Source organism: Phaenicophaeus curvirostris, chromosome 6, assembly GCF_032191515.1.
Source record: "Phaenicophaeus curvirostris isolate KB17595 chromosome 6, BPBGC_Pcur_1.0, whole genome shotgun sequence".
Classification (NCBI taxonomy): domain Eukaryota; kingdom Metazoa; phylum Chordata; class Aves; order Cuculiformes; family Cuculidae; genus Phaenicophaeus; species Phaenicophaeus curvirostris.
The window spans coordinates 9,780,468-9,794,458 of NC_091397.1; the positions used below are offsets into that span (position 1 = coordinate 9,780,468).

Sequence of the window (13,991 nt, forward strand, 5' to 3'; positions counted from 1 at the left end):
TAGTTCTAAGTTGCAAAAGAGATGGTTTTCAGTATAGTAGTGGTACTGTCTTTTAGGCTAGTAATTTAATATTGATTCCACTTAATTAAGTTTTATACATACAGCATATACAACTGAGCTGGAATCTGTTTTAATAGAGACAAGAACTCTGAAAGTACAGTTCATTTGGTAAATCAGTAGCTACTTCTGGATGGGATGATCATTTTTTCTCTTGCCAGCTTTGAAAATGCTGACAAGGTACTAATTGACAATAAAAGGAGCCCATAACATCTTTTTTCATATGTAGGCCCTTCCCCTTAAAAATAGTAGCATTTGTTTTTTTACATGGATAATTGCCTCAGTGTTTGGTGAGCTGATACCATCACTAGATATATGATTGTTCTGAGGCACCTTCAGCTGGAAATGCTCTAGGTTGTTAATGCAGTAACCAGAAATAGTCAGTCTTTCGTGTACTTTAGAGATGTAACTTTCGCTGTTACGTTTTCCTTCCAGTTTAATGCTTCTGCCCTCTCTTGTACTTTCTGGAGTTGATGTTGGTGCTTGAAAAGTTTGTCCATTAAGGAGCACCTAATATGATCTTATGCTCGCTAGGGATACCTGTGACCTTTGTCTTGAGATGGCAAGCAAAAGTTGCGTTCTTCTCTGGAGCATTTTTCCTGAAAAGGATGCACTGAAATTTAAGAATCTTTACCCTTGTGAACAAAGAAAACCTACTAATCGAACTGATCCTTCAGAATCTCAGTTTTGCTATGAGAGGTGGTAAAGAATAGCTATGTAGTTCTCACTTCTAAACCATGTATTTAGTCACACGTTTAATTTCTGAGAACCTGTTTAAGCAAAAAAGAAATAGAAATCTTTAGAAATAAAGATCATTATATGAATGACCTGATGAGGTATTACTTTCTTTTAAGTAAGTAATTTAATGCTGGTAATTATTTGTTTAGTCTTCCCTGAATTAGCATAAAAGGTTGTCCTAGGTCATTGTAGTTACAAGGTTTTGGAATGAGACTTTAATAAGCCAGTTTTTTTGGTTACTTACGAGTGATCCACAATTACTTACTTGCATTCTAAGGTATTGAAGTATAAAATAAAGTTTTTATAAGTTAAATGTAAGTAACAATTTCATGCACTGCTGAAGGATTTTTCTGAAGTTTTTACTTGTGGATTGTATGATTTTATTCACGGTACTGAATGTATACTGAATGTATGTTTCTGACACCTAGGTCATCACAAACTTAGTGAAAATGTTGAAGTCTAGAGATACAAGGAGAAATTTCTGCCCGCCAAATCACTGGCTCTCAGAACAAGAAAACATTAAAGCAGATAAGGTAGGAGCAAGATCCTTTTTCCACATAGCGTTACAGGTGCCAAATTTCAATGGTAAAGTGTTCGATTCCTAACATTATCAGTGTTATTGGCATTGTATGGATTTAGTGTGTTTTAAAACCCAAGGTTATGCTGCTTCTCTCAGAAGTGAAAGTCTTGAATCTGTTAGGAATCTTTTATTTTAAAGCACATTTCCAGTCAGTAAAGTAGAACACACTTTATAGTGTGACAGTTTAAGTCACCTGCATTTATAGCAGAGGAGAATGGAAAATCTGGTAACACTTTTTGCATTTTAGTTTCTAGTTATTTTAAGTACTTCTCATAATAAAATGCTAAATAAAAGAATTGTTCCATAGTGGGGAAAAACCCCTCAAAATTCTCTTCCAAAATAAAATTCAGTAGCATTTTTTGTACTTATTTTGCCTGGAAATTAATTTTTTTTTGTAAGAGCTTTTGAAGAAAAATATATTGGAGCTTATAAAGTGTGTATGTGTGTGCAAAAGAAAACACTTTTATGAATGTGCAAGTTCCTCCTTTGAATCGTTGAGAACTTGAATCTCTAGGAGCTAGTTACACCTCACGTAGACTACGTTGCAATATTAGGTGTCTAAACAGCTGGAAGTTTTTCATGGAATATTTAACAGTGAACTCTTCTTTTTATTTTTGATGATTGCACATTTGCTTGCCTTCTGTCAAGATTTGTATTTCTCTCTGTGGCAGTTTTTTCTACTTCTTAGGAAATAGTGCCTGCACGCCATTGAGCAAGTGGTAGTGGTCTTAAACTGTGACTCTAACCTGGTTCTCAGTAAAAAGTAAACAGAATTTGTTTGACCTCTCAAAATTCAAACTCAGCTTCTCTAGTATCTAAAATACCAGAATTTAATGTAACATTGCATGGTATTTTTAAATGATACACGGACTTTCTACTGCATTGTTAATTTTGCTGCTAAGCTTCAAGGCACAAGTGTAAGGAGGAGGGATTATAAATGAGGGTACTTAGGCAGTTGAACACAGTCACAGACATGACAATTTCTTGTATTTACTGTGTAATAGTAAATTGTGATATACAATTAGATAATGTTTAACAGTAAAATACTGTTAATTTATTAGGTTACACAGCTTTACGTGCCCTCTGCTAGACACGTCTGGAGGGTCAGAAGAATGGGAAGAATAGGACCATTGCAGTCTACTTTGGATGGTAAGATACTGTCTATGCAATTTTTGCTTTGCTAAGTCAAAATAATGGTTTGCCTTTTGCAAAGAAAATTGACTTTTTATAGAGCTCAGTTAAGTATTTTGCGTAGAAGTCTTAATGATAGCCAAAAGCACAACAGTCTTTCATAATTTTATTTGAGATATTTTAAAAAATGTATATTTGTATACACCTTTGTTTATGTCCTTAGAATACTTAACAGTTTTCCTCAAGCATCTGCAGACACTGATGAGGGGAAGTGATGAGGTGGACAAATGAAATGTGTTAAAATATGCTTATTAATATATATAAAAGGCAGTTGCATAACATGCAAAATTAATGAAGTTGCAGAAGATAGAAAATGTTAAATTTTGCTTTTACTATATCCTTTAAAGAAACTTCTTTATTATATATGAATCTATAACAGACAAGCTTTAGGTACCATAATAAGTATTAATTACTGTTAATAAATATTGTCTCTATCTAGATAAGGCAGAAACTTAACCCCTTGAATTACTCAAAATATTTAGACTCTCTGAAATTCCCAAAGAAAGATGAGAACTGGACCACCGTCAGGATAAATGTACAGTAATTTAGTTTTGTGTCTTCACTGTTGTAGTATTTTATGTTGCTATTCTGAGGTAAAATAATAATTCAATCACTCAGTTTTAATAATGAATGAAAAATGGGACCCTTAAGCAACAAAATTATTCATCTACAAGAGTTCATGCTCTCTTTTAAGATGTGATATTTGCTTGAATATATCTTAGCCAGGTACAGTAGATGATTTGGAGAAGTTTGTAACCTTTGAATCCTGCCATAGAGTTGGACAGAATTAAGGGCTTCGTCCAGGGTTGAAGCTAAACAATTTCTTATTTTTTATTCGAATAGCTATGATGATATAAGTTTACTTTGATTACCTTGTTACTCTAGTTGCCATTAACAGCTAGTTGGTCCAATGTAAGTACTCTTCAGAATTTTGAATTAAGTTTTTTTTTTCAATTTAGTTTCTATCTTTGGAATTTTTTTTGTTCTAAGCAATTGATAACACAAAATCTTAAAAGCAAGTATTTTAGCAAAAACTAATTGCCAGGCTTCAACAGGCCTGTATCCTGTGTGATTATAGGGACTACACAGGTAATCTGTTTCTTCCATTGACCTACATGGCTCTTGACAGTTGTACTTTCTGGATGTTCTCCACTGTCAGACCTGTTTCATATTTATTACTTCTAGATTCTCCCTGTGCTACTAGTCTGCTAGTCTCCTCCCTCTCATGTGTACAGTATCTTGAGCTCTCTCCCTTTTCTTCCTTCCCGAAAGCGTATCAGTTCCCTCAGTTTCATTAGTTGCCTTGGTCTGGGTAGTTGTGGATAAGGAATGCGCATGCTGTGGCTGGTGGGGAGCAGCTATGTGCCCTCATTTTGCCAGCTGGCTATCCAACAAGCTTACACACTTACCAAAGCAGATAACTGAGCTCTCCTTGCTGTTTTGGTAATTGGGTGACAAAAGGAATTTTTCTTCTCAATGCAGTTGAAAAATTTCACAAAACTTAGTGTTTTTTAATCTCCTATCCTCTGTGAAAGTTAAAAATTCAGCTGGTTAGCTCAAGAAGTGTGTTGAAGGTGAGATGCTGAGGAAGGATGGCACAGTGTGTTTGCGTAAACTTTGTTTTCATACAAAATCGGGCTAAAAACGTGCAGTCAAACACGAATGTGTGAAAACAAGCAGGTAACAACATGCACATGACTTGTTTAATCCCTCGTGACTCCGTATGGGTTAAAGCCAATTAGCATGAAAGTACTGCTGAATCACATATGGTCATGTTTATTTGTGCTTTTTCATTTACTTAAATGGTAGACTCGTGAGTTCTAAATGCTGTCTGTATTGATGACTCCATCCCATATTTCTCTTTAGAGAAAGAAGCTGTGATGGAGAAATGCAGATAAAATTGAGTAATTGACTGGAATAATTGAACTGTCGAAGTCATGTAGTAGTTTACCTTTGCTGTACGTGCACTTTTTATTTAAAATGCTTTTAACCCTTAGCTTAATAGGCTGCATACATTGACTTTAATTAAAAATGTTTGCTAAGTAAATTGAGGGCATTCACAGATAAGCATTTTATTAAAAATTCCAAAGGCTTGCAATGTTGAAACCTGCCCCAAATGAATATATATCGAGTATAGGGATGTTTTGGTTTGGGTCACATCATATTATGTTGGTGCTTAAAATGTCTATACCTAAAGGACTTTGAGAAATAGGAAAAAAACTAAAAAACCCCACCAAACCAAAAACTTGAAAATGATGTCCAGTTGCAGAAAGGCAGCAAGATGTTAGTCACCACACGTAGGAGCCAAAGGAAGAACCTGAAACTGTCATCATAAACTTCCAGGCTGGGTAGTAACGTGAAGCATTTGCTTCAGTATCGTAAAATAATTTGTAAGTAGTCCAGACTCTAGGGTAATTTTCTGAGAATGTGGTTATCCAACTTGAAAATAAAACAACTGAGGAGCTGTGGCTTTTGTTTCCTCTGTAGACAGACTAGGTGGACCTTTAATCGTAATGTCAGGCCAGTAAGCAGTGTTATTTTTCTTTTCCCTGTGGTTAGTTAATTTACAGTCAGATGTGTGCTCAGCAACTGAGTTCCTTGTCATGAAGATAGAGCAGCATTGTCACTTCTGCTGTGCAACACCCAGAGTTGAATGGTTCCTTAAAAACATCCTCTGTGGGTATAAGAATATTCAAAGGAATGGCTTGGTAGCCTGGGAACCTCATGTGTTTGAGTCTTTCTGTTGCTGTGGCTTCTTGAACGCTTTTCAGATCTTATTTTCTTGAGCACGTTACACAATTTCTTGATGTTTTCACTGTTTTTGCAGAGACCATGATTTAATGTGATCACTGTGACCTTGCTGTTGGGAGGGAAAAAAGCTCTGTTCGTTTTGTTAGATTTAGTTTAATTCCTAGTGTTATGCCTAAAATGATTTGGTTGAAAGTAGATGTTGTAGTTGAATGCACAATACCTTTCAACTGTTTTGATTATTGGAACAGGAATATAATGTATTCCTGCAATGAAAATTCTAGTTACTTACAACTTCTTAATTGTCTTCTGTCATGTATTTTTTCTTAATTGAAAATTTAAAATATCAATAATGAGAAAATAACATTTTTTTCTTCTGAATAAAATAAATTCAGGAGTACTTGCTTCTGTACACATTTTTCTTCAGTATGTTTTCACTACTCACATTTCAATTTGCCTGTAGAAACTAATGTTTAAAGAAAGGTAAGGCTTGGTGCAACTGTTCAGTAAATAAACTATTTTATATGTATTTTTATACAAAGTGAATTGACTCACTTGTTAAAAAATAAACTGTTCTTAAAAATGTTGTTTCCAAAATTTTTAAAATTATTATTTCTTTTTTAAGTGGGTTTGGAACCAGCACCTCTTTCTGTATCTGAAGAACGACAACTTGCAATTCTGACAGAGCTACCTTTTGTAGTTCCTTTTGAAGAAAGAGTAAAGGTACCTAATTTCTAATTCAATATGGAATTGAGTTTTTAGGGGTTTGTTTTCAGTAAACATAAAAATAGCACTTAACTAAGTAGGAACTCTATCATTTCCCTGCAGAAGGATATAACAGGCCAGACTGTTTTTCTTAAGTACTTATATGGCAACCAAACATATGAGATTAATTACTTTTCTCTTTTTTTGGTAGTTACATTACCCTTTGTAATAATTGCATTAAAATTAAAAACATGTATTCTAAGATCTATGAGAGTAGTTGTATGTTTATAATAAAGTGCAGATTCAATGATTGATTTACATGTTTGCACCCTCTTGTGGTAACCGGAGCACTAACTAGTTGTGTATCTGTAATAAACAGATTGCAAGGTCAAGACTGGAGACTTTTGTGCAGTGGGCGGATTTACTCAGAATGAGATGATGGATTTCCATTTTGGGAAAATAACGCCTAGAGATTAAATTTCTGCATTCATAGCTGAACTTTATAATAGAGTATGTAGTTTTAAAACTTGCAAGATTCTTATGCTATTTGATTTGCTTTTGGATGTTTTCTTGATTTTAAATGTGTAATTGTTAGTTCCCTTAGTTATTTCAGTTTGAATCATGTATTTTTTACCCGGACTACTTCTGTTGTCAACAGTATCAATTACTTAAAAACTGCTCCCTGAATTGTGTTGGAAACAATAAGTCGCAAGACACACCATCAAGGGAGTGAGGAATAGTTCCACAGGGAAAGTAAATCAGTATTTGTCAAAAAAAGACAATGACAGCTTTGGTAGTAAAGGAGTGTTTTTCCAGGCTTCTATGAAGCAGTTGTTCCAACAAAATATCTTAATACTGCATGGCAATATTGCGCTAGAATTACAGGGAAACAATTGGAAGTGACTTCAATCTGAGATCTGCGTGTCACAATTTAGTTGCTGTCTACAATCTCTAGACTTCTTAAAGCTACATTGAGATGCACATATTTTAAGTTTCTGGAAATTATAAAACCTTATTTGGTTTTATCACAAAACCTGAAATCATAACAACTGGATGAGAGCTTGAAAGGCTGAACTTCTGTAGTATAAAGAGGAGGTACAAATACGGCTCCTTTGTGTAATAGCGGGAGTCAACATCCTTTTGGAATCTCCCACTGCAATAGGGAAGAGGATACCTTATCATGGTTTTTGGTACTTCTTTTTTTCTTTCAGTTGCCATCTGCTATGCTGTAACTTAATGTGGCAATACAGCTTTCCATATGTGATAATGCATATTTCCATATGTTGTTGTTCCGTGTGTCCTTTCATTTTATGACTTCATGAGATTTTTACCTTGCATTACCAGATATTACATGCTTTTATAAGCAATCACTGAGACCAGTTTCATGGTAGGCTCTTCAGCCTTCTGAACTCGGCATATATTGTCCCCTTTAGCCTTAGGGCACATTGGTGTGCACCTTCCTAATATTTACCTGTGGCAGGTAATTAATCCAGTTTGTATCGAGTGCTTTGGTTATCACTTAAGCTTACTTATTCCATCCCATATACATCATTCTAGGTATAAAATGAGAGATCATGACGGCCTTACTCCTTCTTCTGTGATGGCCGATGTCTCATCTGTCTGTTTGCCCCTGATCCCAGATCCGTGCATTCCTGAATCTAGTTCCTGAGCCCAGCCTCCCTCCTGCCACTCACCTTGGCTACCCTGCTGCATCTGTGATGGTGGTGACATGTAGTCATCGAGGGATTGGGGCACAATTACATGTATTTCTATAGATTATTATTGTCTTATTAGTAGTATTTTTTTATTATTATTATTTTATTAAAGCTGTTTTAGTTTCCAAGCCACAAATCTTCCTCTGATTTCCTTTTCCCTGGAAGTGTGTGGGGAAGGGAATTGGGAGCCCAGTTGGTCAGTTTTAGCTGCCGAAATTCGCTGGGTCTGGGCTAAACTGGGCCAAATGCTCATGTCCAGATGAATTTTGACTGTCTCCAAAGATAGAGATTTCTCAAACTCTTTGTGTAACATCTTCCAATACTTCATCACTCTCATAATGATTTTTTTTTTTCCCCTTTATGTCTATTCAACATTTCTGCTTCTGCAGCTTCTAACTAATTTCTCTTGTCTTCTCGCTTTGTGCTTTAGGGAAGAACCTGGCTTTGTCTACATTTTAATCCTGGTTGGAGAACATCATCTGCGCTAGCTACAGTTGTCCATAGAAAGTAGATTTGAGACCTTACATCAGCTTTATCTGTTGTTGTCAAATTCACCTCTTTCGTGGTAGATTTGTTGATTCTAAACATCCCTGGAGACTCTTACTTAATCTTCTTAGTTAAGAAAGTAGGCTGGGAGGTTACATCTCTTGGAAAATGTACTAGATTATTTAATGACTGTGGGAAAGCTGCAAGAGAAGGGTGTAGTAAACAGGCATTCCCTGCGTTGAGGGTTTATTGACGATTATTGTTATGCATTAGGCTTCCCATCACCTTCCATGCTGCATCTTGGCGTAGAAACACAGGTAGCTATAGTTACTCTTCAGGTGAACAGGTTCATGTTGTGAAGACTTGCAAAGGGACAGTGGGAAGTTCAGTATGTACTGAACTGGCAGATGTTCTGGTTCTTTGTTTCATGTGGCAATGCTAGCCACTGTTTTGCTTTAATTCTTTGCTCACTGCTTCTGAGAGGAGTAGTGATACCTACTTTCTTGTTACTGGGAATGGTCCGAAGGATTACGAAACCAACAAAAAGCTGTGTACTAGTTTGGAGGATTGCCTCTGTGTGTGCAAAATACTTGTTATGTTTTCCTTTTGGTTTTGAATACTTTTACAGTTCAGAACTCTGAAAGTTAGGGAGAAGAAACTGGAATCACTGTCACAATGTCTGTAGATGTGCCTCTTTATGTGAAAAGAATTGAGGGTGATGCCATAGCATGAATAATTGTTTTGCATATCTGTCCCCTCTCCTTCCCTCCCCTGGGACATGGCTCTCTGTTATGCTTCTGCAGCTTGATGAGGACAAATTATGCTTCTGTACCTTTGAGAAGACAAAGCACGTAAAAGTGAATGCCCAGAATCAACTCAAAGGATAGTAGCAGTGAATAACTATCTCTCACTGTATATTTAGATATGCACAATGATATGATTTCTCTTTTCACTCATTCTAACAGATTTTTCAAAGACTGATCTATGCTGATAAACAAGAAGTTCAAGGAGATGGGCCATTTTTGGATGGAATTAATGTCACTATCAGAAGAAATTATATTTATGAAGATGCTTATGACAAACTTTCTCCTGAAAATGGTAGGTTTGTAATTAAGTTATCGTTGGCTTGTTTATAACATTTAACCATTTTTACTATGTAGTTACATACTTGCTAACTTGAGTAGGATGTTAAAAGTGTATCATCTCTGAGATGTGTATGTCCTTATATTGTTAAATTCCGTTGTTTTCTATGTAAAGTAATTCTCATCCACATTTTTTTCTGATTATTGCAGTCACATTCTCTTTAACGACCCTTCCTTAGTTCAAACCAACAGTAATAGGACTTTTCTTTCCTTTACTTTTCCATATAACAGCACTTTGTGTATCTATTTCTGTAGTTCATTAGATATTATCTGCTTTGGTAATCAACAAAAATACCTGAACTGCACTGGATTCACTAGGTACAGTGTGGCTGGTAAGGCTGATGTAGTAGTATGCATTTTATCACATTGATTTAAATCACACCTCAGTGTGAATTTGTGCGAGAGCAACGGCTCCAGAAGCCAAAATTCCAGTGTTGATAAAGCCTGCCAAAATAAAGTCATTATTAGTTATATGGTATTTTTACATACAAAAAGAATATTTGCCAAATACTTGAGGTTTGCCGTATGAATCTCACCTCCTATGTAAGCTCCCTCCTGGAGAACTGCCTAGTTTAGAGAGGAAGAAGAGGTGTTGGTATTCTTGGTTTGTATAAAATTACTGGAGAACATGCCATTTCTTAATTTCCTTTACAATGGTAGTATTAATGATATTAGTGTACTTACAAATAGGATTTTGTATTTCAGTACCTGTGTTATAAACTGTAACTACCTAAGAAGATAAGTTTAGACTAATGTGTATACTTTTCTAATTAAGTACAATCTAAATTCTCCTACTTTTGGAAAAATTCAAAGGCTAATCAGGAAATGTCACTGTATAATCATCTGGAAATTGTATGTGCGATTGACTGTTTAGCCTCTTCCCTACTGGTTGTGAGCAGTTGCATTGTACTAAGTTTAGTATGAGTCATTTACTGGTTTCTTAAAAAGAGAAAGGTGAAATGGAAATGGGAAATATGGAAGCTGTTACTGCTGTAACTGGGCAGTTACAGAAGCCAGTTTGATAAGGTGCAGGGGTGGCATGTAGCAGCAAGTGAAATTTATTGGACATGCATAACAGTAGCATTTCACAGTGAGACATATAAAGTGCTGAAATGGGCTGTCCAGAGAAATCTCTTATCACTGGAGAACTCATATGGACCAGGGCACTGAGCGTCCTGATCTAACTTGGAACTTGGCCTCACTATCAGTGTAGGAGTTTTGAACCATATGAGGTCTCTTTAAGCCTGAACTATTCTGTGATTCTGTCAGGCTTTCAATTCAGCAAATAGAGCTTTTGTGTCAATAAGAAATTTATCTGCACATACATGGATATATTTCCGGGTAATGTTTTCAGCCTTTCCTTAGGAAGAAGATTACTCATAAAACAGTGACAAGGAAGAAACCAGTAAGCTTATAGCACATAATTGGAAGTAGAGGGATTTCTAGGTGAAGTTTTGTCTCATTTACAGGTGCAGAGAAGCTGTAGTGGTAGTTGGCCATTGAAAAAATATTTTTCTGCATGTGTGTGTGATATACTATGTATGTACACACACAGACAGACACACACACACGTATATATGCACACACATACAGTGCTATTTAGCATCAGTAAAGACTAAACTAGAAGGCTGGACCTTTTAGAAAAAGTTGGTATTCTCAGACAGTATAATTTTTTAAAATAGTTTTAGTTCTGGAGTAGCTCAGGCACCATGTGGGAGAGCAGAAAAGAAGAAAAGCCTGAAAATGGCAGGAGGCCGTTTCAAGACTCTAAAGGGAATTGATTAAAATCTATCTGGGAGACTGAACAGATGATAGATGAGGTCCTAGAAGTGATCAGGAGACAACAAAGAGCATGGATTTGGAAGTGGCATCTAGTTTGTCTGCTGGCCCTGAGAAGAGAGCCATCAGAGTTAATGTTTCTGTAGTACCTTAACTGAGATCATTAAGAAAACAAGCTTGGAATAGTAGAGATATACTAGGTTGATTCTTGCATGTTTAAATTTTTATTTAGTTGTCACATATTTAATAATACAAAAGCATTTTTCAGTTCCCCCTGCAAATGGAATTTTCAGCGTATTCCATAGTAGCCTTTAGTGGACTCCAGTAACAGTTCAGTTACGTTCCACCCATATGAGTCATAAAATCGAACTCTTTCAAAAGTTACATGGGGGTTCGCTTCTATCTGGTTGCCTGTTTTCACATAAGAATTTGTATTAGGACCATTTCACTCCTCTAGTACACAGAGGAAGAGATAAATAACTGATTTTCTTCCTAAAGCTTCAAAAAGACTAAACCAACCTTTTCCATGTGTTAAAGTTTCAACATTAGTGCTCCGTATCTCAGGAGTCTTCAGGCAAAGCGTGCCTGTATGCTTGAAACTCTGTTGCTAGTGTGTGTGCTGCATTCTTGTTTTGAATTGTGATGAGATAGTGGACCTATTGTAATTGCTGTGGCTAAAACCAGCCATCCTTTATTTCCAGCAAGAGAACTTTTATGCAGGAGAGCATTTCACTCAAATGAATAACTAATGAGTAATTTTTTAAAAAATAGCTGAGTGTGAATCTTAGAAAACGATGGGGAAGTTATTGGTAGACGTAGAGGCATTCACTGACAGGAAAGTGTAAGGCACTCATTCAGGAGAAATTCTGTTGCTATGACTTGCTGAAGATTATTCATGAACATTGGCTGTCAATCCATAGTGAGTGCTTTGTAGCACATAGTAGCAGTAGAAAGTTTTATGGGTATTGATTTATTACTGATTGCTTTGCTGAGATGCAAGTGTAGTCAATGCAAGGGTTAAAATAAAAGCTGTGTATTTGGTTAGATCTTTGGAAGCCTTCAATGAATTTAGCAAAAAGGTCCTTCTTCCTGGTTGTGTATACATAGCTCAGGGACTAAATATTGCTTGCTTTCTCAAGGAGCAGCATTCTATGAAACAATCAGAACGCCTGCCTTCAGAACATGTCCCTCTTTACCACACTTTGCTCTCTGGAGCTACGTGACATAGCATTGAATCCAAAGTAGCAAAAGTACCAAGTTTGATTTCGAAGAATATTATTTAATGGTGTAGTTTAACAGCCAGCCCCTTTAAGGGAATGCAGTGCTTATTGGTGGTTGCTTGTACAAAGTGACTTTCACATACTGAATATTCCAAAATCTTGAATTAGATCTTGAATCCAGTAATACATTTTTGCTATTTACTATTTCAATTTTTAAAAATCAAGTTAGTGTAGATATGTTTGTGTAATTCATGTGTTTTTATCCAAATAATATTCAAGCAGATGGTTGCATTTGAGTTTGTCTCTCTCCTTTCTCTGCAGAACCTGACCTAAAAAAGCGCATTCGTGTTCACTTACTTAATGCACATGGTCTTGATGAAGCTGGTATTGATGGTGGTGGAATTTTCAGAGAATTTCTGAATGAACTGCTTAAATCAGGATTTAACCCTAACCAGGGATTTTTTAAGACCACCAATGAGGGACTTCTTTACCCTAACCCTGCAGCACAGATGCTTGTTGGAGACTCTTATGCCCGACATTACTACTTTCTTGGAAGAATGCTTGGAAAGGTAAAACCAGTGTTGTATAATACAAAGCTAAAGCAGTACTGAATTTTTATTTTCTTTTTAGATAGGAGTAGATGGGAAAAGATGGTTATTTTTCCAGAACTGAAAAAATCCCCAAACTTGTAGATGTTGGTTCTGAAGAATGAAGCTGGAAGAGTTGGGGTTGTTCACCTTGCAGAAGAGAAGACTCTGGAGAAATTGCAGCCTTTCAACTTAAAGGAGGTTTCTAAGTAAGATGGGAAAAAATTTTTTAGCAGGCCCTGTAGCTGTAGGGCAAGGGGTAATGGATTTAAACTTAAGAAGGAGAGGTTTAGACTAGATAATAGGAAGAATTTTTTTTTTTGCTCAGGGTGGTGAAACACTAGAACATGTTGCCCAGAGAGGTGGTAGAGGCCCTATCCCTGGAAACATTCAAGGTCAGGTTGGACGGGGCTCTGAGCATCCTGATTGAGTTGAGGATGTCCCTGCTGACTGCATGGGACTTGGACCAGATGACCTTCATGGTCTCTTCCAATCCAAACCATTCTGTAGTTCTATGATTATTTCCACACACTACCCAAATTTCTGGTTCATTTTAATGTTACATACTTGAGGACTACAGAGAATTTGAGATACCCTGACTAGCAGGGGAGCAAAGTGAGCATATGTCTACTTCTGTGGTTATCAGCTTGCTTAAAGTTAAGTTGTTTGAAGCAAATAGATCTACTTTCCTTTGGTGTTTTTTTTTTTTGTTTGTTTTTATCCTGGAGCTGTCAAGAGTTTGTCTGCAGTTATATTTTCATCATTTGGAATATGACTATGATATTTTCAGAATCAAAACAGTTTCTGATTATATGAGGTGTACAGTTCTTGCTAGCATATAAAATTTGCCATGAGCATTTACCATCCTTAGGAGTCATATGCAACTTCCAGTTATTCTTCTTGGTTTTTCATATATTTTGGATCATTCTTGAGTTCTAGTGCTTGGCATTTTGATGTTGTGTATGTTCAAAGACTTGCACGTATTCGTTGAACTAGATGAACGAAGGAGGGGGGAAGAGAGGAACCATTGCAAACATTCATTA

The 13,991-nt window shown here is 36.2% G+C and overlaps 1 protein-coding gene across 1 annotated transcript in view; it reads left to right on the forward strand.

Moving 5' to 3' along the window:
- Positions 1-13,991, forward strand: part of UBE3C (ubiquitin protein ligase E3C) — a 75,770-nt gene that overhangs the window by 34,395 nt on the left and 27,384 nt on the right. The window contains exons 14-18 of the mRNA XM_069859306.1: positions 1,224-1,328; positions 2,437-2,524; positions 5,940-6,037; positions 9,186-9,318; positions 12,683-12,930. Coding sequence (XP_069715407.1) covers positions 1,224-1,328; positions 2,437-2,524; positions 5,940-6,037; positions 9,186-9,318; positions 12,683-12,930 — 672 coding nt within the window. The remainder of the gene's footprint in view (positions 1-1,223; positions 1,329-2,436; positions 2,525-5,939; positions 6,038-9,185; positions 9,319-12,682; positions 12,931-13,991) is intronic.